The sequence below is a fragment of the Leuciscus leuciscus genome (genome assembly GCF_965113295.1).
Source record: "Leuciscus leuciscus genome assembly, chromosome: 22".
NCBI lineage: Eukaryota > Metazoa > Chordata > Actinopteri > Cypriniformes > Leuciscidae > Leuciscus > Leuciscus leuciscus.
The window spans coordinates 4,850,357-4,876,099 of record NC_138746.1 but is presented as its reverse complement, the minus strand read 5'-3'; the positions used below and the strand labels follow the sequence as shown (position 1 = coordinate 4,876,099).

Genomic DNA, 25,743 nt, shown 5'->3' with positions numbered 1-25,743 from the left:
ACCCCGCTGGTCAGAGAGAGTGGCCACTCTCATTGAACCCTCTTTGTTTGCGGCTCAGAGACGCACCCTCACTCTCTGTGCCCGAAAGGCTTAATAACACACCACAACTGACACCTGAGGTTGGCAAACCATCTAGACCACGAAGGACTGTTTGCTGTTTAATATTAACACATGCTGCTGTGCAGGTATGTACAGTATAAACCCAAACACGAGAATACAGGGAGACATCGAAACCAACACTTACTCACAGAAATACACTGCACGGTACATTTTGGGAACACACACACATATACAGTGGCTCTATTCCCAGGTATCAACTGCGGATGACTCATAAGTCTTTTAAAGCCGTCGGTATTCTGAAAATAGTTCAAATACTCATCGCCCCTTCTGAATACTCCGCCTAACATAGTATAATATCAATACTATTACGTATCTTCACCGATTTAGCTACAAAATGCAACGCAGTGTGCAATAATAAACCTACCAGCTATAATACAGAAAGAAAAACTCCAGGCACAAACAGATTATCTAATCTGTTTTACTTGGCACATGTTCTAAAGACTGCTCAGCTTGGTTTTTACTTCAGTAAATAACACGGTATAAAGCAGACACAAAAGAAGAGACTATATCTCATCTCATATCACCTCCTTAAATACTTTCCCTCGCTATGAAACAGTGCTTCCTTCACCGCAAAAGAAATGCAATTTCAACAGAGTTGTGATTTGCAGTCTAGCATGAAATGATATGCAGACAATGCATCAATAAAGCAGACAACACATCTCTCTTTGCATACTGCATACTGAAAGTCCAGATCACATTGGTTCTTTTAATGAATCAGTTAAAAATGGCTCATTGAATAATTCTAATACTTCTACAAAACACGCCATTCAAGTTCAAGCAGAACATTGTCATGCAAAGAGGTGGTTTCCAAACCAAGATAATGTTGTCATTGTTAGCGCTTCTGGAAACAATCATACACCTCGGTTAACACTCTTTTTTGATAGTCGCTCAGGGGAATTGTACTCACGTCTTGGCTCTCGAGGTCCGTCCACGGTGACTTTAATAGCGCGGTGGTATGTGGCGACCTGGGGTGGGCCAGTGAACACTGTGATGGTCAGTGTGAAGCTCTTTCCTGAGGATGACAGGAAGACACAGAGATACAATGTCACTTGTCGGTTTTAAAAGGTATTGGCATGATCCAAAAGTATGAGACCGCAGAAATAAATTCATTTAATCCTAGAAATAAGCATAAACATTCTCGAATCAAGCTTGTTAACGTGATCAAGTTTTGTTCATGACTGCTGTTGACAAACCAAATTCGGCATTCTAAATTTAATAAAAAAAATTTAAATCAACTTTTGTCTGAAAATATTATGCATATAATAAAATGTGTTTAAAAAAAAAAAAAAAAAAAAAGAGAAAAGCAAGTGGTCTCTGATTTTTCAACCCCATGTTGGTATGTTGAGTCAGATTGAGTGTAGCAGCGAGAAACGTGGAAAGTATTTGTGGTTTACAACAATAACAAATATTATGCAGTCAGTATTTTAGCAATGTGCCGATGACAAAATAATCTTCATATGACATTTGCATCATTTTTCTTAGCTTAATCTGGAAAGTGGCGTACAGGACTATCTACGAACTATCTTTTCGATTGTAAAAAATGACTGTTATATAAAGTTGCCTACACCGGAAAAGCCCTAAGGTAAAGATAGAAACTCCCATAGGCTGCATGAAATAAAAGATTCATGCACAATCCCAGTGAGGTGGGTCACATACAGCTGGGAGAAATGAATGAGTTTCCTCTGAAAAGAGACAGCACTACAGCTTTGATGCGCTTTCAAATGCGTTTATGATGTGGATTAGTCAGACAATGTGTTCCAGATTGTTCCCGGGACTCCACTGTGTCTGTGTGCATGTGTGTGTGTGTGTGTGTGTGTGTGTGTGCGTGTGTGATCTCTAAATGCAATGAAGCTGCGCTTTGAGGGGGAGAAAGCCGTGGCTTGTATGAGGGCTATGAGGGTGGGGTAATTGACTGCAGAAATGAAAGGTACTTTTAATTCGCACACTGCAGCGCTTTCCACTCATCCGTCTGCAACTATTTAAAGTGAAACATTTACAGGAAAAATGTGAGTGCGAGGAGCGGGGCCAAGAGGAAAAAGACGAGAAGGAAAAGCTTGTGAAAGAATGTGAGCTATGTAAGAGGTAGGGTGTTTTTAGGTGTGTAAACAAGATGGTTTGTAAAGCTCAAATCGTTTAAGAAAATTCTGCAGTGGGGAAATTATTTCTCTGGGACAAGTAACTGAAGAATGCTGTTTTAGCCTTTGCTCCACAACTCCTTAGCCTTATTTGTAGACTAAATCTTCATTACAAGTTTAAATGCATGGCTGTTTATGCATTTAAAGGAGTTCAAGTTGTGTCCTGTCTTTGTATGAATGAAGAAAAATGCTATGCTTTAAATTCATTTCTTTTTTTATCACAATGTTGTTGGATTTTAACAACATGCATGCATCAGATCACAGACAGATAAACAGATTGGTAGATGTGTCACCTCTCCCGCTCCTTCCCACGAAGCGCAGGTCGTTGAACCGCGCCACCTGATTCTTCATGACGGCAGACGCGTTTCTCAGCTCCGCGGAATAATTCTCATCATTTCCCGCCATCACCGTAACCAGGGTCCCGTCAGGAACATCACCAAGAGCCACCACCTGATAATAAACACACAGACAAACCCAACAAACCTAATCAACAACACAAAACAAACCCAATAAACCCCAAACCCCAAACCAAACAAATCCCGGTTGCAAGCAACCCTACAAAATAATTATTACAACATAATCTTACTCAATATATAGGCGTACACTGAAATGCATTTAATATTTAGATGTGTATGATTAGCTCTGCAAGAACATCGCTTCCTTCAGATATAATCTGTAAGGAGCAATTTTATTTAAATTACTTTTGACAATTTCACGGTTGTGTTTGTATGGCAAATAAAATTAATACAATTTAGATATGAATATCAGTTGCATATAGCCTAATAATAATATATTATTTTCGCAAATAAAACATTATAACCTAAATATCGTTGATGCGATAGTTATTAAAAAAAAATGCTATATTTACAATTAAATAAAAATAATAAAATTCCATGCAGAGAAAAGAGAAAAATGTGCCGAAATGTCTCTGACGTGATTTGTTCAAATTCTGTTCATATTATCAGACAAGCAGAATTATGTCACCACGCTATCAAAATAAATAAATGAAGGAAAAAAAATAGATATAGATCAAATAAATAGATAAAATCTGCAAGCAGTGTTTGAAGTATTCAGTGACGTTCAGGTAAGTTGACTTTTTAAAGGATTTTTTTTTTTTTTTATCAGTAGCCTTGGCTCGCGCAACATAATTGTATTTTGGCGCCCCTATAGTTAACCAAACGTCAACTATCTTACAGATATTAAAAACAAAAAAACAGAACAAAATCTTTTACCAGATAATGATATATATTATGTAAAAATGTATAATAAAAAATAGTACTTGATTTGTTGATGTTCCTATCCAATGTTACTGCTTCTAACGGAAAACGCTCGCGCAGTTGCTGCTGTTGCTATGGTTATCTCTTCAGGAGAGCGCGAGCAGAGCAGATATTTGGCGTGTGTTGACTGACTTTTTAATCTAGCCGTGAAATAAGTTATATTACAGAAAATAATTTACCTTAAAAGCCACAGGCAGAGTTTTGTTGCACCTCCAGTGTGACGGCAGGACCGAGCAGAGAAAGTTTGGGCTGTCCGTGCGCACCAGCTCTCCGGCGTGATCGGCCAGCACGTCCACCACGGAGCGGGTCTCCACGGGCCGCCCGGACCGCAGCGGACCCGATGCGTTCATATTCGGGTTCTCGGTCACTTTAGGGCACGGGAACGAGGCGGAGGGCGGCGTGAACCGTCTGCTCGTGGTCGGGTCTACGGGAATATGCATCACAACAGATTACAAGTGAGACCCCGCGAAGAGCTCAGGCGCCCAAAGTGAAGTAAGTACAGAAAGTCCGTGGTAGTGAACACGGAAAACTCCTCCGTGACCGTTTACTTTGCGTTTCAGTGCCGCACAAAGGATGCAGAAGCGTTAAAGTGTGCTCGAGTTTCCCACTGACTTCAGCAAAAAACTAAAAACCGCAAGCACACACACACACACATTCGCGCGCACACACTCTCGTGCTGCACGATAGAAGAGATATTGAACTGTTTTAACTATGCCTCTCAAAGCATATGGAACTGTTATTTTAAATGCACGTATTAAATAGCATTTATTCCAGAGTGTGTGTACGGCAGGTCTGTGCCGCTCCTGGATGTCAGTTTTACTTTCAGAGCGACACTTTCCGTCCTATCAGTCCAGAGTCTCCGAAAATAAAGTCCACACAAATTAATCCCAGTTTCAGAAGAGTTTCTGCAATAAAGTCCTCTTTAGTTGTAAAATGTTCTGTTTCCAAATGAATGTTCAAGCGTAAAAAGTGAGTAAAATCGAGAAAAACGTTTCTGTTAGTCAGACGTGCCTGAATGCAAAACGGGGCGCTCTGCGCTTATGCAGACAAGAGTTATTTACTCATCTCATTATAGCCTGGAGTGCGCTGAGCGCTCCACCAATCAGCGATCAGGGCTTTGGTCCAACCGACCAATCAGCGACCAAGGCGGGGTTTGAGTCACTCATCAAACGCGCCGAAGCAAAACTGAAAGCTCCTCTATTAGTATCAGCGATGTACTTAATGAACTATCAATAAATATTTGAATCCTCCCCTCACATGTTATGGCACATAATGGTAGGTTTAGTCTGCCAGGTGTAACCTTTAAAAACCACAGACAAAATATTTTCTGTTGAAGTTATTTAGAATTTGTCTGTGTGGCAGTTTATCTTTATTGTTTTTGTAAAATAATAATAAAAAAACAAAACAAATATATATATATATATAAATATATATCCAAGAATAAAAAGTTAATTAACCTTAATTTTTGCTTCAACAAAAAAAATAAAAAATAAAATATATATATTTAAATTAGGAGGCTAAAACAGCAGCAACAACAATAATTAAACACATTTAGTGGCAACCTTACATTTTTTGATAACATTCAAACAAATATTTTTGCCCATAAAAACTAATAATGTTGAGAAATGTCTATATCTTCCATGCATCTTGTGCTAAATTAATTGAATTAATGAATTAATGGGTTAGCCCCATTATAACAGAACAACAATAATTATGATAATGTATTTTATAAGTCTCATATGGTATTTAATTATAATCTAATGAGTTCTTGTGTGGTTGACACACCCTGCGCTCACGCTGTCGCCACTAGTTGGCGCATTTGTCGTTTAAAAACCTTCAGTGGCTCCTCAAAAAGTGGTGTAAAGCAACATTAAACTGACACTGAATGGGAGGGAAAAAGACAGAGAGAAAGGCAGAAAATAGACTGACAGAAATAAAGCGATTATCGCCGTTACTGTTGGTCAGCTGATATTGCCTAATGCATATTTTTTTATGTAGAGTTAAGCATTTTTTCCGTGTCTTTCGAAGGTTTTTCGTGATGATACAGACAATTTTCTGTAAAACTGACGCTAAAATCGCGACAATACAAACAAATTTATTAACTGGGTGATTAACAGGTCATGAACGCATTGTTTCAGGTGTGAGTGCGGGGAAAACAGATGTCTTCTCACTCCACAAATGACCAGACAGCTAATACAATATATATATATACACACACACAAACACACTATTTTATATATAGGATATTGCATAGTGCATATTTAATACCGAGTTCAAATGCGATCAGAATTAACATATTTCTTTTTGAATTTGGTCGTAAATGATTCGCAACACAAATTGAATTATTAAATGTTTTTTTAGTTTTTTTTTTTTTACAATTTTAAAATGATTTATTGACTGCACATAAAGCCAACAGAAATGTCTTTACAGTAGTCATAATTTAACAGTAGATTAATTCGTAATGGTCATTAATATTATTCCGATTATTTATGTGCTCATTCTGCGACGGAGATCGAGGGTGTGTTTCAGAGAGCTTGTATGAGCAGTGGGCTTGAGGTTTGACTCGTGCTGGCAGGATTCGAGGCAGAATTCTGCGGGTTTACATGCTAAAGATGAGCTCAGTTTGAAACCAGCGTTTGGTTATGAGAGAACATCCACTCACTTAAAACACAACGACAACAAACAAACGAAAATAAAATACACGTGTGTGTGTGTGTGTGTGTGTGTGTGTGTGTGTGTGTGTGTGTGTGTGTGTGTGCTTAATAATTAGAATTAAATACAATAAAATAAAAAACAGCCGTGTAGATATAATAATAATAATAATAATAATAATAATAATATTATTATTATTATCTGACTGTTTTTTTTTTCTGTTATCATAGCATTAATGCTGTAAGTTTATTCTGATCTCGACGTAAGGAAATCATGTGAATATAGAACAGAAGAGTCAAAGTCTCACCCACACACTAATGGTCCAAGTGAGCAAAAAAATATGCACATTATACATCTCAAGATCATTAGCATTTTTCATCAACATCTGCTCGGAGGATTTACATCTTCCTCTTTTCACGCCTTCACATTTCCACCCGCTCATTGCATTGCGCTGCACTGAGTATAGGCTAATATGCACATGTTGACGTGTTGCACACTGACTAACCACTTTACATAAAGCAGAATAATTTGATTAATCACAGCAATGACTGAGTCACAATTTGCATCACAGTGATTCTGTTAAATTAATAGAAAAATAATAATTTCTAAGGAACAAATTAAGCATGCACTTCAAATAGGCCTATATGAAGGGAATTGCTGCATTATATTGTTGCGCGCTTGTTGTTCTTAATAATTAGTAATAGTAATATCATAATAATATAGCCTAATATATGCTGTAGTATAGAAATATATTCGTGGACAATTTTTAAACGTCTGCTAAATGATTACATGTATATAAATAATTTTTTTGGAGCGCAATCTGACAATATGATTATAGTCTCGCGCCGCGTAAATGAGCTATGCTTTGGCGCCAGTTTTCTATACGCCAGTCATCTTTAAAAACAAACAAACAAACTGTTGAAACCTATATACTGATTCAGCTCTAAAAAAAAGAACAAGCTATACTTTCACAAGGACACTGTGAACATAAATTGTTATTCTGAACACGATGGTGCCAAGAAACCTCCCCAAACACAAGCTGGTCAGGGGTGGTTGTGGATGCATATATCGGTGATTTTTCAGCATCTGTTTATTATTAATATGTGACCGCACGCGCTCAGACTGACTCCGCGCGCCTGTCATATTCAGACTCCGCGCGCAGTTTCTACGGTTACAGTCGCGCAGCAACGTGCCCTCCCTAATGACGCGCGCCCCTCTGATATGCGATCTGCGCTTACAGCCCGCGTCAAATACACATCGAGTAATCAAGCGCTGAGGAATGATGTGAGTTCATACAAAGAGGCACGAGCCCTCAAAAACAGCCTCAAGTTCAAACAGTGAAAAATATTCCAGTCACAGACTCAGAGAGCACCCACATGCCATCATTCTTAACAAGGGTACGATGGGGTTAAATGCATCCAGGAGTAAAAGATCCTTTTGATTTTATTTTCTCCCCAAAACACTAAACAACATCTAAATCCGACACAGCTCTTTCCTAAACCTGTTTGTCACTATGCATTGCACAAACATCCTGATTCGTGAAGTCACTGCATGTCATGTCGTAAGGTTTTCTTTTTTAAGAAAATAAATGTCCTCTCCCTTTCAGACGTGCAAAAATGCAGACTGATTATAAAATGAACTATTCATTTACAAAAAGTAAATAGTATGAAAGATTAAATGATCTGATGATTAAAGTAAAACCCCATATACTTTATTTTAGATAAGTATGATGTAATAAACAAGGGAATTATTCTAAGTAGTACATTTTCTAAAATATATTAAAGTAATTGTTCTGCAAAAGGCACAATTAATTAATTTTTTTTAAGACTGGTTGGCACAGGATCGATACAGTATGCCTGAACATCAACAAACTGCTTTCCATAATTGGGAGGGAATAGATTTATTGCAAAGGATGTGCAAATACGGCTCACACACTGTCTGCTCCAATCATAGGACATTAATTTGTAATATACGCTTATACTAACACTGCAGCTCCAAGACATACACCCTACTAAAAGAAAAACAATACTCGTATAAAATACTTGAGGGCCAAAAGTGGTTGAATAAACAGAACATTGTTTAACCATTGCTGATGTGATTATTGTGGAGTATTTTATACTTAAATGTTATTCCAAAAATATCATGCATTTGTTGCAAATCACGTTTGACCATATCTACTCAATATACAGCCAAACCAGAGGCCTTCCGCTCCCTTCTGCCATCATCAAAACTTACATCGAAACAAATAATTTTGACACAAATTGATGTATCAATCAATATATATAAAGTATACTGTATATCAATGGTCATACACTCTGAGACCACAAAACAAAACACATTTTCCTTAGGCTTTTCACCCCATTGAACCCTGTAACAAAGACGTTCACATGCCAACCTATTTACTCTTTATCCAATAGCAAGTTAAAAATAACTTCATATGTCTCAAAAGTTAATGATGAAAGCATGCACACACACACACACACACACACACACACACACACACACACACACACACACACACACACACACACACACACACACACACACACACACACACACACACACACACACACTCAAATGAACCCACTTAGATTTCTTGCAAAAGCAGCACGACAGTCTGAATAATTCTGAATCAGAAGAAACCACAGATATTTGCCCAAAATGCTCTGGTAAAACATTACTTTATTGGTCATCACCCCCCGAACACACACACCCACACACACACACACACACACACACACACACACACACACACACACACACACACACACACACACACACAGGTCTCCATACCCGCAGATAAAAATCAAATCGGGGCATAAAATGCTGACATAAGTCTGTGGATTTGCTATCTTCCCCCCTCTGTGGGCGGCAGCACATTTCTGTACATTTACAAATTACAGAGGGAGCAAGTCTGGAAGCCGCAGAGAGCATTCCTTCCGTACAGTGTCTCCTTGTGTTTCAACTGTGGGTTTGTCTGCCTGAGAAAGCAGCACGGATGACCTGCAGTCAACTCTAAATCTCCCGTTTACATGCTTGAATTTCAGCCCCACCTCATATCAGGTGTCCCCATGACATCATCACAGTGTCCTATCTAGAGTGCAATGCATCTTTGTGATGTCATCTCTTCATTTTCATTGCATGCCGCTAATACAGCGTAAATAAAATGTACATTCAAATGAGGAAAAAACATAAATGCACGCTCATATTAATAGGATACATAAACGCTCTCGGTGCCGTTGACTGTAACGAAGCTTAGTTTACCGTCTTTTGTCAAATACAGTGAAGCTTGTGGTGAATGATTCACTCTAAGCCATGATTTGTTTTATATTTTAAGTAAAGCATGTCAGATCAAAGCATATTTTGCTGATGGATGAATCTGAATTGTTATTGCACAGAAATATTACAGATGACGGCATTCAAAGCGTATATGGATCTTTTCAGCGAATGTAAAACAAACAATTATTTTGTATTTCTCTCCAGAAGCGCTCACTCCATCACAGAACAGAATTAAAGCCATATTTCCACTCAGGAACTAGTCTAGGATGAAAAAACTTTTTAAAAACTCCTTACTCTATGAAATATCTGATGGGTTCAGATGACAGTGTCTGTCTATGACACCAGTGTCTCATTCATTATTATCTCTCATTCAATATTAATTTGTGTTTTTTTTTTTTTTTGCACAGGTGAATGCACTAGAAGTTTCTATTTTACAAGTAATGTTTATGAACTAAGAATGCTCAGAGAACATATATGTGACATAACACTGAAAATGCATAATGGGCCGTGTCATCAAAACAGTCTGTTTTTCATGAAGCATGCAGGAAGTGTTTTACAAAGAGAGATCCGAGTTAATGTTTGCGGTAGAAAAGTACTAAGATTTATTACGCTGTTAGGAATATTGAGACTCCGCAGGAAGAACTGTCTGAGAAAAATGCCTCCCTTGAGAAATAAATCAAATGCTGTTTTATGGAATGTCATTTCCTCTTTCAGTTGGATTTGGACTAACTTCATGGTGGTATAGTCGCCCTCTTGGCCCCTAGAGGAGGCTACGGCCTGTGCATCAGCTGAAGCGAGGCTTCTGAAACATCATTGGCTGGAGACACAGGAAACATCAAAGTAAGTTCTGATTTGCAAACATCACATGTGCCAGTGTATGCACGGTCTCCCTGGCTCTTTCTGCTTGTTTTAAATGTGCATAACAAGTCCTCATAAACATCAACACCAAGTCAGTTTTGAGTTTTATAGTATTTTGATTCGTCAGGTTGAATCACTTATATTTGCTCATGATCTGTCAAAGACACAAACACATGCAAGCCCATTTGCACTCACATGCCCACACACACACACACACATTCGTGAGATGACTGTCTCTCACTATGTGTTTGATGCTATGATACTGAATCTGTGATCTACAGTAATTACGTGTTTGGCAGTTAAAATCTACAAAAGACAGAAAATTCTACAAGAAAACCCCAGCAAAAAGATTCTGCAGAAGTTCAGCACAGTGCTTTATTCTCATTAAAAATGTGCAGAGGAAGTTTACATACTATAAGGGTCTAAAAGGCACAGCAGGAAAATAATCAATTTAATTCTATGAGCCAGAGAAAGGGTGTACAATGTGCATATAAAACTAAATTATGCCTTTTTTTTTTTTGGGTGCAAATTATGGGTTATGGGTTAGAATCCTTTTAAAAATACCACACCAGTCTTAAGGTTCTAAACAGTCTTGATACCACTGCATAAAACGACTTCAACACATTTCACTGAAGTAACGAACAGCACGATTTTTCCCACCAAAATGTATCTCATTTAAAACAAGCCAAAAAGTCACTTTCTCAGACTCTTCAAGTCTGCTTCTTCAAAATGTTCTTTCATATGTGGTCAGACAATGTACAGCGTTTCATTAATCATACCGTTGACCCAGCACTTTTTGCGTCTGTGACTGTGGTTGACCAGTGGCATTCATTTATGAGTTCACAACACATGAGAATCACCATGACTCTGTCGTACGTTTATGATGTCATTCACACAAAGTCATCACCATTATCTCAAACACACAACCTTTAGCGTGGGAATTTGTGTGTTGAGGGTTTCTTCAAAGACCACTTCTTATGGTTGATTCTAATGCCAATTTTGGGCGGTCCCAGACTATAGATGATCAATCATGGTGATTTCTGTGGTTGTGGCTCCTAAACGGTGGTACTTCGTCATACAGTGATGAAGGTTCAAAGACGGTTGTTGTCACAGTCTTGCGACCAAAGATAGTCTGTGATAATTAACAGTGTCAGAATAAAAATACAATATGAAATGGTATATTAATCAATGCGACCTGACACTAAAACTAAAACTCCTACTTACCTCAAGCTTCATTTGCAAGATTGGCATGCCAAGTTGGCCTCTTTTCCCTAGCCATGATCACGTCCATAATCTCCTCTTTCGCTTCCTCTTCTTTTTTTTTCAGCGCGCATAATAACCACAATTGCCAAAGTGCGATTAATCTTGCTCTATTTGTTTAGAGCACATGCTGATGACGTTTTAATCATCATAATCGAATACTAATTTGATTCGTTGCCTACGAATCAATTGGTGTCATCATCGTACAGTCTACATACATGTTGTACCCACATTTTTTTTGATTGATCCATGTCGTACACTACAGTGTGATTTGTAATCATCTTATAGGATTGCCGAAATCTGTAGCAGGCATAATTTTCTTTGATGTAAACCTTGAGTTATAAGGTATTAGGTACTATTACAAAGTTTTATATATATTATAAGATGTATCCTTTAAAGGTGAAGTGTGTAATTTCCATGACACAAAATATTGATTGGTCTCAAACTGGTTTCTTGAGCACCAACTGCAGCTGGTCAGCTAATAGATTGTCTTGCTCCCAAACACACATCATTGGTTCATTCAGTGTTGCTGGGTTTGGCTGGTTGTGATGCTTGAACACACAGAACAATGTTTTGAACAGTGCCTCAAGCTTTGCAAATGGCTATTTATAGTTTCTCCACATTAAGCATGGATAAAGAATAAAGTATTTAAAAGATTACACACACCACCTTTAAAACGACCGTTTTCCCCCTTAATATCATCTTTGGGGACTAAAAAAATGTCCTTAATTGAAAGATATTCCATTTCTATATAATACATCTTTATAATCTATCTATATAATAATTCATTTGGCATGCATTTCTATTATGCAGCTCTATTTTTACAGCAGAACCGCAGTAATCCACCACCACCGCTGGGAAATCTGACCCTCTAGGAAAACTTCAAAGCCCCCTGAGCCACTGCACTGAGATGTATTTTCAGACTTGATGGAACCATTTTGATGGAGTAAGTGAGAGATGAGTTTCACTGGGCACACGGTGGTCCCACCCTGACAATAGATGGATGTACGAGTGTCTTAATGAGGGAGAGAGAAAGAAAGAGATGGAGTGACCTTGCGGTGGGGCCTAAATTCACACTCCACCCCACTGGCTCCCAAAATAAGCCATGTCCCGCTTTCATAAATGCCCCTCGCCACAGCCGCCATAACTCAGGGCTTTCCCAAAACAAGAGCTCATGTGCCGGCAGCGTTAGGAAGTGTGTCTGCCTGCCAGCAACCGCTAGGGCCGTCCACCAGCGTCTGCTTACCACATTTTACCCAGAATACAATGCCCCTTTGTTTTTGCGTGCGGTGGGGCCTCTCTCAGCCGGAACACACAGACAGAGAGAGAGACAGAGAGAAAGGCGAAAAAGATAGATAGATAGATAGATAGATAGATAGATAGATAGATAGATAGATAGATAGATAGATAGATAGATAGATAGATAGATAGACGGATAGAGAGACGGATAGAGAGACGGATGGATGGATGGATGAATGGATGGATGGATGGATGGATGGATGGATGGATGGATGGATGGATGGATAGATAGATGATAGATAGATAGATAGATAGATGGATAGATGGATAGATGGATAGATGGATGAATGGATTGGCATATTGATAGATATGAAATGGGCAGTTCAAACCATGAGAGGAAAACAAATGCTGAGCAAAAAAGAAAATTGAAAGCAAGATAAAGTTGCAGAAAAGAAAGAGGAGAAATGGTGTGAGATATGGGAGGCCTTTCATGTGGTTTCATGCGGAATGCTGTCGTTCATTTATGCCTGCAACAAAAGCCACATGTTTATCTTTTTTTTTTTGTTCAGACGAAGCGCTCCATCTCACAAGCGTCTGAGAGGGAGGAGGTATGCTGTATATGAAAGGAATGATGGAATTTAAAAAGTAGGTCGACATAAAACAGAGGAATTCATCAAAACAGCACGCTTGTCAGAGCATGTGCACACGAACGCACGCTGTGAACACGCATTATTATGTTGATGCAGATTTTCTGACTGCAACGCACAAGGTGCAGATGCACAACGTAACACGCCAAGATCATAGGTTCGATTCACAGGGAATGAATTCATTGCTAAAATGTAGACCTTCAAATGCAATGCAAGTCGTTTGGGAAAAAAGCATTTGCTAAGTGCATAAAAATGTAATCATTTTAATGATTTCCACATTTGTAATATGCTGCAAACTTTGAAAGTCTCTGAATTTCAAATATGGCCTCGAACTAAATGTCTCACCTATTCTGCCTCTAAACAACTTTCCTTAATGACTGATGCCAACAAGCCCTCTTCTGGTGTATTTGTAAACTCAGTCAATGTTCTGGAAGGTGTTGTTCTGTCCACTGTTAATTAAGCTAATACAATTTGAGAGTCTTTACCATTGAGTTTTAAAATGAGCTTGTTAACAGACTTGCTGCATGCTTAATCACTCATATTGGGCTTGCCAAGTTTGACTTCCTATCAGTGGCCGGTAAAAGTGTTTTCACACTGCTGAGCTAATATTCGCTTGCAAACATATTTTTCCTAAGAAGTAAATGTGAAAATAATGAAGTTTTAAAACATTACATGTGCTGATCTTCTGAAGTACCAACCCATAAATGATATAATAAATAAAAAATGACTTGCCAGCTGGCCTGTGACTTCATTAGGAAATTCAATATAATAAATTCGGTAAAGTACAAATTAAAGTAAGCGTATACCAAAGAATACAAGAATATATTCATCTGTTGTGAACTCTGTTGAGACACATATGGAATATTCCATGCATTAAGCCACCAAACAATATGAAAAAGAGCTGAATAACTGCCATTAGGAAATAATTCACAAAAGTGTATTTATTAAATTAAATCATATTTATAATATAATTTTTATTAGTAGTATTATATAATAATATAATTATTTGATAAAATAATCCAATTATATATAATAATAACAATAAATATTTTATATTATACTGTATTATATATTTTATGAATTAATTCATAAAAACAAAAGTATTTATCATATAATATTTCTAATTTATATAGGCCTATATATAAATTATATAATATATATTCAAATTTAATTATTTTTAATTTAGCAATGTTTATATATATATATATATATATATATATATATATATATATATATATATATATGAACATTGCTAAATTAAAAATAATTAAATTTGATTATATATTATATAATTTATATATAGGCCTATATAAATTAGAAATATTATACATCTAATATATTTATGGCCATAGCCATATACATGTCTATATATATATATATATACCTGTATATATATATATATATATTTATATATATATATATATATATATATATAAAATAAAAAAAGAAACATTGCAAAATTAAAAATAATTAAATTTGAATAGCCATAAAGAAATATTTCTTGCTGGTACATTTTTAGTTGCTCAGTTCATGTGGAAAAAAGCAGTTAAAACCTGCATTAGGGCGACTGTTCCTGTAAAACGTTGTCTCTAAATTCACTTCCTACATTTGGCTTTTGCACTTTCAAAGAGACGACAGATAAACGAAGCATGGAATGTCCAACAGGAAGTGACAGTGTAAAAATTAGTCATGAAGTTTTCTAGATGTAACGAAATCACAAAGTCATCACTGTGACATAAGGAGTCAGCAGCACGATGTCTGTCATCTGTCTGCAAGAATGAAAGAAAGTGTGAGAGATTTTGCAACTTCTGTGGGAATGTCGTGAGAGCGATTCAGACAGCCTGACCAAAGTCCAGACACGGAAGGGCAGATGAATGGGAAGAGAGAAAGCGTGCGCGCGTGTGTGTGTCTGTGTGTGTGTGAGAGAGAGAGAGAGAGAAAGGGGAATCCCTGTCTGTTTGTCTGGGGCTTTTCCTCAAATAAGGAACTGCAGCAGCTCCATAAACACACAAACACATTTGTTGTGTTACCTCAGGTCAAGCACGTGCGCAATTGAAGAATAAATTATGCCAGACATTAAATCTAAAGCTAGTTCACTCGTGAATTAAAATCACTAACTCATCAGATGAATAAAAAGGCCACCTTCGCAAGTTCCCTATAGTTTATGAACTGTTCAAAGATGCTAGATTACTGTAGTTTAAGGGCTGCCCATCTAAAATGCACACTTCATGAAATTGGATGTTTGTGCTTTTGTCTATTTAGCTTGCGACTTCAAAGTCCAACATGAAATCAAACCAGAGGCTATATATTTCCACAATGTACGTTACTGGTCTTATTATGGATGATTCATCCATGCATGTTATTCCAAATCAAAAAGATTGTAATTTATCTTTTTATACATGTGATAATTTGCTCCACCAATTTCAAACAATTTTCCTTTGCCGTTGATGTCACCATACAAAAATGTAATATATGGCCATATATGTACTTATATTTCAAATAGCATAACATATATCTATACATATATTTGACTTATCTGAGAACACAATATATGCCTGCAACATATATGAACATTTATGTGTCCAAACATGTGAAGAAAATATTTGAGTTCATCCATATATGATACCATATATCTGCATATATTACAGTATAGTATTGGTTTCTCGCATATATGGACAACATTAAGTATAAATATGTGACATACATCTTTGTTTTCCACATATTTAATAAATGTATGTAAACATACATGCATGTGATACTGATGCATTTTTAAAGCTGTGGCATATGGTTATGGTACTTTGTGGATGTATTTGTCTGACAAAGAAAACACTGCATTATTGTATTAAAAATACTATATTTGGTATTCACACAATACAGACACAAAATCTCCAACTATAGGCATTTAATTACAAGGCATTCAGATATAAGATACATATATGGCACTTACATGAAAACGGCCATTTTTGCGAGATGGTCCTCACTGCAGAACATGAAATCCACGGGGAGGAGTCGGATCTAGATCCAACTCCTCCCACCTTACATATACCTAAACCTACCCATCTCCACCCCCTGATCCCTAAACCTACCCCTAAACCTACCCATCTCCACCCCCTGATCCCTAAACCTACCCCTAAACCTACCCATCTCCACCCCTTAATCCCTAAACCCACCCCTAAACCTACCCATCTCCACCCCCTGATCCCTAAACCTACCCCTAAACCTACCCATCTCCACCCCCTGATCCCTAAACCTACCCCTAAACCTACCCATCTCCACCCCCTGATCCCTAAACCATCCCTAAACCTACCCATCTCCACCCCTTAATCCCTAAACCCACCCCTAAACCTACCAATCTCCACCCCTTATATCTGGATCCAACTCCGCCCCCCGGATCTCGTGTACTGCATTGAGGTGCTACTGATTTTTGCTATATTTTGAAATATATGTTTCATATATGTCTATGTGTTTTACATATATTAATTTTGCATATATTCTCATATAGGCAGCAGACATACATGGGCACTGACATGTAATTTACATATATTGACATATATTACATTTCTGTATGAGGCCCCGTTAATTTTCAACCTCTTCCTTCAAACCACCTGCCATATAGAGACACTTTTTACTATCCAGTCAATAAGTTAGATAAAATAAAGTCCCACCCAACAATTTTCTTGTTTGATATATGATAAAGAGCAGCGTGGACATTCTGAATAACATCTCCTTTTGTGATTCATGGAGGAAAAACATTGACTATTCCTTCTTTTTTTTTTAAAGAAGACAGAAAAAATAATCTTATGGCATTCTAACTAGAGTGAACCACAGATGCATTGAAATAATCATCTGAAATATTTATTCACTAAAAGAACTCTAAGCTGTATCCTTACACAAACATCAACCTGAAAATCTCCCATCATCCAACACAAGTCAATAAACCGCTTGTAAACAACTTCAGCTTTTTCTGGGAAGGGCGCCTTGGATTTAGCAAGCAAAAAAAACAAAAAGGAACAGAGAGAATCAAGAACTCATAACCTCAGGGCGACCATCATCTTATATCCTATCATTATCCTCATATTTTCAACGCCATAATTAACTTGTTTTATTGCACTCTGGCAAATAAGGGAGAGAGGAAGGGAGACGTTTTGAAGACGATTAAGGATTTTTGTCTGTGTGTGAGAGTTCTCATGGTAGAAGAGTCTCCGTCGCGTATCGGTCTTGCACGCTTTCAGACGGATAATTGAGACAATGATGACGCATCGGTCTGAGGTTTTAACGACAAATAAAACGATTGTGCGCAGACGCTCCAGGGCACATTTTTTAACGAGGCAATTCAATCATTGCTAATTCTAATTTTCCATGTATTCCATTTTATTCTTGACCAAACTTACGTTTCTTAAGAGTACGGCATGCTGGGAGATTTAAATGGTAAACATTATATAATATTTCATAAAGTTATTTACTGTTTTATGTCATATTTACCTATAATTAGTGAAAGTAGACATGACTGAATCGCTTTAAAGAAGCTTTGCAATTTTCTGACAGTGAATCTCTGAGGGTTAAAGTCCTAATGTGGAAATGTTCAAGTTACGCTGTGAAAACACAGTGTGAACCGGAGCTAAAAATGCGGCACTAATGTTCTTAGTGGTTTTGCATCTTGGTGGGGCCGTAGCAATAACAGTTATAGGGTGTGTTTGGGAGGTTCTGTGTGTGTTTGCTTGAAATGGCGAATGTTTTTTAGTTTCTCTACACTTTCAGTCAGGTGTTGGGTGAGGGCTGAAAGTGATACTGATGGAAAACAAGCTTATCAGCATTTAAGAGCAGGTGTCGAGCTGTGTGGTGAAAATACATGATTAGTTTACAAAACAAAAAAACAACAGCAAGATCTAAGACTGACAGTAAGTTACATATTCAACTAGAACATGTTCAGAATGACATTTTAATGACACCGGAAAAGCTGAAGACACACTAAGTCAGACTGACCAGCTTTTCCTTGGTCCGTCTGATAAAACCCCTGTGGTCTGTGGCTCTGCACAACTTAGCTTCATATTTTATATTGCTTGTTCTTATTACAGTCAAAATTACTATAATAGTCCAATCTGTAAACACATTAAAGCAGGACTTTATTGATATTCCTCAAATATTCTTGTTCTAAACCTCTAACTCTAAATAATAAACCTCTGCAGTTCATTCAGACTCAATTTTGCAGTTGCATTTGTGCTATCTATTCTCAAAGTCTTTCAATTGGTCTTCTTTCTTACATCTTGAATTTCAATATTGTTAAAGGAACACGCCGACTTTTTGGGACTTTAGCTTATTCACCGTATCCCCCAGAGTTTGATAAGTCCATACATACCCTTTTTATCTCCGCGCGTGCCATAACTCTGTCTGACGCACCCACTGCTAGCCTAGCTTAGCACAAAGACTGGAGGTAAACGGCTCCAGCTAGCATACTGCTCCCTATAAGTGACAAAATAACGCCAACATTTTCCTATTTACATGTTGTGATTTGTATAGTCACAGCGTGTACACATAAAAAGGTCACATGAGACACAGCCATCTTCTAACCGTATACACACTGGGAACTATATTCTCAGAAGGCGAAGCACTGCTACTTCTGCGGAGTGATATACTCCAGTCTTTGTGCTAAGCTAGGCTAGCGGTGGGTGCGTCAGACAGAGTTACGGCACGCACGGAGATGAGAAGGGTATGTATGGACTTATCTAACTCTGGGGGATACGGTGAATAAGCTAAAGTCCCAAAAAGTCGGCGAGTTCCTTTAAGTCTTTCTTGTATATACTGTATTTAAAGCCAAAATGTGGCATGTCACACTAGTGGCACCAAAATAAATTGCAATGAAATTATAATAAATAACATTTAATTTACATAAAATGTACATTAAACAACTATCCCGGACACTTATCCTGTCTTATATTAAACATATAATCTTCCCCAAACTCACTTTATTGGATACACGTCAAAACATTGGACACACTTTTCTGAATTTATGTTTTTCATGATTTTAAAAACATTTTTGATCTAAAGGCCTACATGCCTAAAATGTGATTGGTAAAGAAATCTAAATGTATTTTCTACTTATGAATTTCTTTGCAACCCCAATATTATTTATATATTTTTAATGGATGAATAGTCATTGTACCGAATAGTGAAGAAAAAGCAGCCAAAGCGCCCGGCTGCAATTCCTTCAATAGCATTTAAGAATATATATAGGATGAACCTCTTGAAGTTGTTTGAGAGAACATCTAGAGAAAGCAAAGAAGAAGCTCAAGTATTAGAGTTTTCATTTCTGTCATGTTTTGATCCATTTAGGTTTATGTTATTTCATAGTTTAGATGCCTTTACTTTTAATTCTAAAATGTGAAAAATAATCATAATAAAGAATGAGGTCTGTCCACACTTTTGCCTGGAAGTGTAGATGCTTCGTTACGTTTTATGGAGATAAAAAAGGCGGTCGATTGTTGATGTTCTCACTGAAAGTAGGGCGTAAACCTTTCAGTTCCTGTCACTCCAAAATGTTGTCACTTTAAAACTTAACATAAACATCAGCATTCAACTGTATGTCACACCACTGCCAAACAAGATCACTCCCAACACAGACCTTATCACTGTATATTTTTACATGTAGATCTGCTAGAGGCTGATTTCTCATGCTGATGGTTAACTGCCAACCTTGCACGTCAAATGCTATATATACATATTCAAGTGCACGTCATATACAGTACATACTGCTCGAAAGTTTGGGGTCAGTAGATTTGTTTTAAAGAAATTAATACTTTTATTCAGCAAGGACACATAAAAGTGACAGTAAAGACATTTATAATGTTACAAATGATTTATATTTCAAATAAATGCTGTTCTTTTGAACTTTCTTTTCATTCTTTTTCACAAAAATATGAACTGTTTTCAACATTGACAATAATAAGAAATGCTTCTTGATCAGCAAATCAGCATATCAGAATGATTTCTGAAGGACACACTTAAGACCGGAGTAATGATGCTGAAAATTCAAGGGCATTTCACAATATAACTGTATTTCTGATCAAATAAATCAGCACGAAAGACATCTTCCAAAAAACATTTTAAAAATGCGTGCATTTACGTGCATTTCTGCAAGTAAAATTTAGAGTTATCTGTGCATTAATTTATTAATTTTGCATACATTCTCTTATCGGTCTTGCATATGCAATGAATCATAAGGAGCAACAACGAGCAATACTGCAATAAGAATATTACTAGTGTTGGATAGAAAAGTTTCATAAGCATGAAACAAACTGTTCTGTGGGCCTGCAGTCTGTCCTAATGGTCCATTACTCACTGGAACATGTGAGCTATAAAGATGTTAGATGCATTTATTTTAACATGCTCAGAGAATCAAACAGAAACTATTTTATGAGCATTTCCACTGAGCTTTCCAGTGCTGTGGATATTCTGGAAGTGTACATCCTGACTTCATGACGTTTGTTCCACTGCAGTGAGGGTCTCTCTAAAATAGCTCGTCTAGACATTATAAATGACATTGACATCCCTCTACCTTCTCATATCATGACAGATGGTTATGCAAGGACCACCGAACACCTTGTTCCTCAAACTCACTGTGTGTTGTGGTAATGTGTTTAGCATACACCCAGGATTCGGCTTCACTCGCTGCTGTCACACACAATCACACACCCAAGCGCTGAAAACACAGACTAACTCTGGGTGAACCCAGTACACTGCTGCCACTGAATAGAGCACACATACATGAAAAACACTTTTGATCCACACTCAATGGCCTTTTCAAGGTCTAGTACTCTTGTTTTACAAAAGAAACACACTGGCTTGGTTCCAAAACCTATAGCGTAGGCAGCATTTTAAGCCTGAAACATGCTATTACGTGAACGCAAAACCTTCTAACTAACACATTGTAATGGATCAAATGTGATTTTTTTGTTTTGTTTAGTCATTGCATTTCAGTGTAATTTATAAATCAAGTTAAAGGTATAGCGGAGGATGTTTTACTTCCTGGTGGGTAACCTATACTATTGGTCCTCCTAATTGTCAATCATTCTGGTGAATCAATCAAACTTTTCAAAAAGTGGAGAGGGCGGGTCTTATCTAAAATTTGGAAAGATCCTCCGCTATACCTTTAAGAATGCAATCACAATGTTGCTGCAATGGCACTATAGTGAATTATAGTCACGGCAGAAGAATAGTTGAACAGAGATAGTTCCCCGCTGTAATAACTCCGCCTCGTGCACATCCCAAACTTTATTCTTTTCATGGACACAATTTTTTTTTTCTCAAATCTCCTTTATGTTCCTTAGAAGAAAGATAGTCATACAGGTTTAATATGACATGAGGGTGAGTAAATGATGGCAATTCAAATGTTTGGGTGAACTTTCCCTTTAAGCATGTTCAAGTATGCATAGACACACTACAAAGCTGAAAGGCTTTCAAAAGGCAGTAATGCTGCTTTGTGAGATATTTTCTTTTGGACTACATTGAATGCATTCTTAGTGGAGGAGACAATATAATAATGCATTGCCACATGCTCAGTGAAAAACATTCCAACAAACTGTGAGATGATATTAAATATTTTTCATTCATTCAATTATAACTATAAGCCTATATTTGTGTCTATTTACAATGTTTTTGCAACTTGCTCACACCAAGTCAAGTCTCTACTACACTTTGCATGAGTAGCAGCATTTATGATGTACGGATAGGACTCTTCACTCTTAAAAAATTAGGGTTTCAAAAAGAATCTACCAGTAAACAGCTTTTAACTAAAATAACCTTTTTTTTTCTTAGTGTGAAGTACATTTGAAGAACCTTTTTCCACCATAAAGAACCTTTAGTGCAATGCAAATGTTCCATGGATGTTAAAAGTTCCATAGATGCCAATAAAGAACCTTTATTTTTAAGAGTGTATATGGACATTAATGTAGAATTCAGAAACCCTTGTTATTAGCGATGGTGAGCGTTAAGTAAACTACAGCCAGCAACTTATTGCTCGTGCACACGTAACGTACAAGAGACTGAACATCATTCAATGTCCTCACAGCAAAGTTCTTTATTGTTCTTCACTTTAAAGTAAAAAGAAGTTGGAAATACGTTTGCAGTGATATACTGTTAACGAACATTCTGAACATTGTATAAGCATTAATTTCATTGAATGGAAGTGAGGCCTTCGGGAGCGTGTGTAAATGTCACATCTTTTTGATTTTCTCTAGTCCTGAACATAAAAATCAGTCTACAGGCTTTCATAGACAACCTAGGAAGTCGGGAAAGGTCTTGTTTTTTAAGTTTCGTTACAAGCTGTTCACACATATGCAATTAAAAATCGATTAATACATGAAAATTCTTACATATAGCCCCTTTAAGCAGCTGAGCACTGAGTTTTAGAACTTTATCCTTTATTTACATTTTTAAAAAGCATAAATGTAACTTCCAATTTAATATCTTCTGCCAACTGTTCATACAGCAAAGAAACAATTTGAGGTCTGAATAGAATTTGTGAAGAAATGGCAAAGCAAACAACTCAAGACATCCTCAAACACGTTCCCGCATATTTAAAGTCACTTTGGACAAAAACGTCTCCAAAAAATTATAAATGCAAATGGGCATAAAAGATAGAATAACAGCCCCCAAAATACCCTCTCAGAAAATAGAATGAAACTAGATGCAAACTAATGATCCCTCAGAAAATATAGAGGGACTACAGGAGAACATTTCTCCTTCATCACGGCCATTAGATGCCCTGACACAAGCTCTGAACACTAGCTTCAGGACCAGTGAATAGAAATCTCTTCAAAACACTCCCCGTTACTCGGGACATTTCCCTAATCAACTCCAGTCCCACAACAGAGCCAAGTGCTTTATAAATAGGAATTGTTCTGAGCTAAATTAGACACAGAAGCCAGACCCTCCACTGAGACCCTCATGCAGTTTTCATTACACTCTTCCCTGTCCAATATCCAGACCCTCAATATCTGGTTACAGAATTCAGTTCTTGCCGTGGATGCTGATATTTTCAGGGGCCGAGAGGGTAATGGGTAGGAGTTGAAAGCCTTTGAATGTGCTCCAGCGCAGTGAAGTATCAATTTATAGGACCACGAACCATGTGTTTATGAAATTAATAAACTCTGAGCAGTCATCTGAAGTTTTGCATGTCCTACATGCTGCATTGGTAAAGCTAAGCACTCAGTGTCCTTAAGTTATGCCACGAACACTTCAGAGCATAATGTGATAAATGTTTTCTGTAGCTCCAATTCTGATGGAGTTTTACTTTGCTTTGGAGTTCTGCTAGTGTTATGTAAGGTCATGTCGAATTCAACCCCGAAAACTGTGGCAGGATTCAAATGTTGAATGTGCACCTCTGTATGTGTATGCATGCAGATGTGCTTGTGTACACATGCTTGGGTATTGACACAATATTCACGATTCGATTCGATTCACAAGCTTGCGATCCGATTTGATTTTGATTAATTTGATTATTTTGGATATATATCAGACACAGTACATTTTCTCAAGGAAAAATCTATTCGGATTAATGTAGACGTAGCCTGATTTAGCGATTACATTAAACATGATACGAATTTCGGTAAGTTGGCTATCTTTTAACATACCTTCAGATGCTCACTCATGTTTATTTGTTTCTGTAACTGGTACTAAAGCGGAGGAGATGATCCGCTTCTCTTAAACTGAGGCGCTACTGCGAAATGTGAGACTTTAGCCGCGTTTCCACCGAAATTACCCGGAACAATTTGTCCCAGGAACTTTTTTCCCCCCAGACCTGTTGTTAGCCGCGTTTCCACCGCGGTCTAAAGTACCGTGAAGATTAGGCAAATAGTCCGGTGGCATAGGACTGCGCGCGACTTTACAGTTCCCACTGGATTTCATTCTCTGAATTTAAGCTTAATAAAGCCTGAACCTCGTCGTCGGTCCATCGTTCGTATTTGCATGTTCAGTGCCCAAGTCCCACCCCTGAAAATTCCTGAACTTTGAAAAAGTACTACCTCGCGAGCAGGGACTTTCGGAGGGGGAAATATTTACCTGGAACTTCATTTAGACCCTGTTCCTGTGGTGTAAACACACCGAGTACCACCCCAAAGTTCCTAGTTCCAGGGGAAAGTTCCTGCGGTGGAAACGCGGCTTTTGTTTCATATCAAAAGTAACAAAGCACAAAGCTTATCGCGATTTATTGGATGGGAGGCGAGCTACAATGTCTTGCTCATTCATCAACCTAAAACAGGATAGACTAATCGATTCTTGGGATTTAAAACCCAGCCCTATTGCACACTGTACAAAACGAGGTGTTCGTGGAAACCTGAAGGTAACAGTTTGCATGGCTTTTGAGTTGAATTCAATCATTAAAACGATAGTTAACCCACCCAAAAATGGAAATTCTGTCAATATTTACTCACCCTCCTGTTGTGCATTCAAACCTGAATGCATTTCTGTCTTCTGTGCAACACAAAAGAAGATATTTTGAAGAACTTTGGGCTCCAATGCTGTTTGACTCTCTAACATTATTTTTATGGACAAAGGCCCAATCCCAATTCTATTTTATACCCCTTCGCCTACCCCTAACCCTTCGCCTACCCCTAACCCTTGCCCCTTGAAACAGAGTGTCAAGGCGTAGGGGTGAAAATATTCCCCTAAGAAATGGGACACCACTACTACACCGTTACATGTCATTATACATCGTCGCTAGCGCCTACGTCACAGGAGATGCGCCAATGTTTATTACAAACTTCCAAGATGCCGTCGTCAGCTGTAGTCTTGCGTGAGTTACAGCTATTTTTTGTATTTTTCTTCTGAAGTTTGCAGAAAATAACGAAGATGACGTTATCTTCGACGCCTAAAAGCTGCGTTCACACCAAACGCGAATAGAGCGTCTGGCGCGAGTGATTTCAATGTTAAAAGGTCTTGCGGCGCGAATGAGGCGTTTAGTGCGGCGCGGTGGACGCGAATTCGCCTCATTCGCGCGTCCACTTCGCTTCAAACTTTTGCTTTTTACATGCGTAATATTGTTAACGAACTTTAACGATTTTTTGCAACTGTTTCTTTGAAGAACATGACCGTAAATATGAACACAAGATTGAATGTGACAAAGAAAATGATTATTGGCAGTCATGTTGCCTCTGTAGCCGGTGTATGCAGGTACATTTCTCATACCCCTTCGTTTGAAGTGTGGTCCCGAAAAATCTTCGTTTCAAGGGCTATCTGGCCCTTCCCCTTACCCCTACCCCTCCAACCAAAAGAGAATTGAGA

At 37.7% G+C, this 25,743-nt stretch overlaps 1 protein-coding gene and 2 long non-coding RNA genes across 6 annotated transcripts in view; 1 reads left to right on the top strand and 2 right to left on the bottom strand.

The window, feature by feature from the left end:
- Positions 1 to 25,743, bottom strand: part of runx3 (RUNX family transcription factor 3) — a 61,356-nt gene that overhangs the window by 27,969 nt on the left and 7,644 nt on the right. The window contains exons 2-5 of one of the 2 annotated variants that reach the window (XM_082153427.1): positions 10,194 to 10,280; positions 3,712 to 3,956; positions 2,549 to 2,705; positions 1,028 to 1,132 (exon numbers count right to left, since the gene is read on the bottom strand). In XM_082153427.1, coding sequence (XP_082009553.1) covers positions 1,028 to 1,132; positions 2,549 to 2,705; positions 3,712 to 3,882 — 433 coding nt within the window. In that variant the 5' untranslated portion in view covers positions 3,883 to 3,956; positions 10,194 to 10,280. The remainder of the gene's footprint in view (positions 1 to 1,027; positions 1,133 to 2,548; positions 2,706 to 3,711; positions 3,957 to 10,193; positions 10,281 to 25,743) is intronic. The other variant, XM_082153426.1, reaches the window with a different exon arrangement.
- LOC309486284 overlaps positions 10,178 to 25,743 on the top strand; it is an 84,804-nt gene continuing 69,238 nt past the window's right edge. The window contains exon 1 of the long non-coding RNA XR_014201450.1: positions 10,178 to 10,303. This is a non-coding gene — a long non-coding RNA (uncharacterized lncRNA). The remainder of the gene's footprint in view (positions 10,304 to 25,743) is intronic.
- On the bottom strand, positions 14,863 to 21,620 carry LOC309486276. Of its 3 annotated transcripts, none has more exons than XR_014201440.1 (2): positions 16,771 to 21,620; positions 14,863 to 16,561 (listed from the first exon to the last, which is right to left on the bottom strand). It is a non-coding gene; the product is annotated as an uncharacterized lncRNA (long non-coding RNA). The 3 variants fall into 3 exon arrangements; XR_014201441.1 differs by having other exon boundaries at positions 16,813 to 21,620; XR_014201442.1 differs by lacking the exon at positions 16,771 to 21,620 and adding an exon at positions 16,604 to 16,763.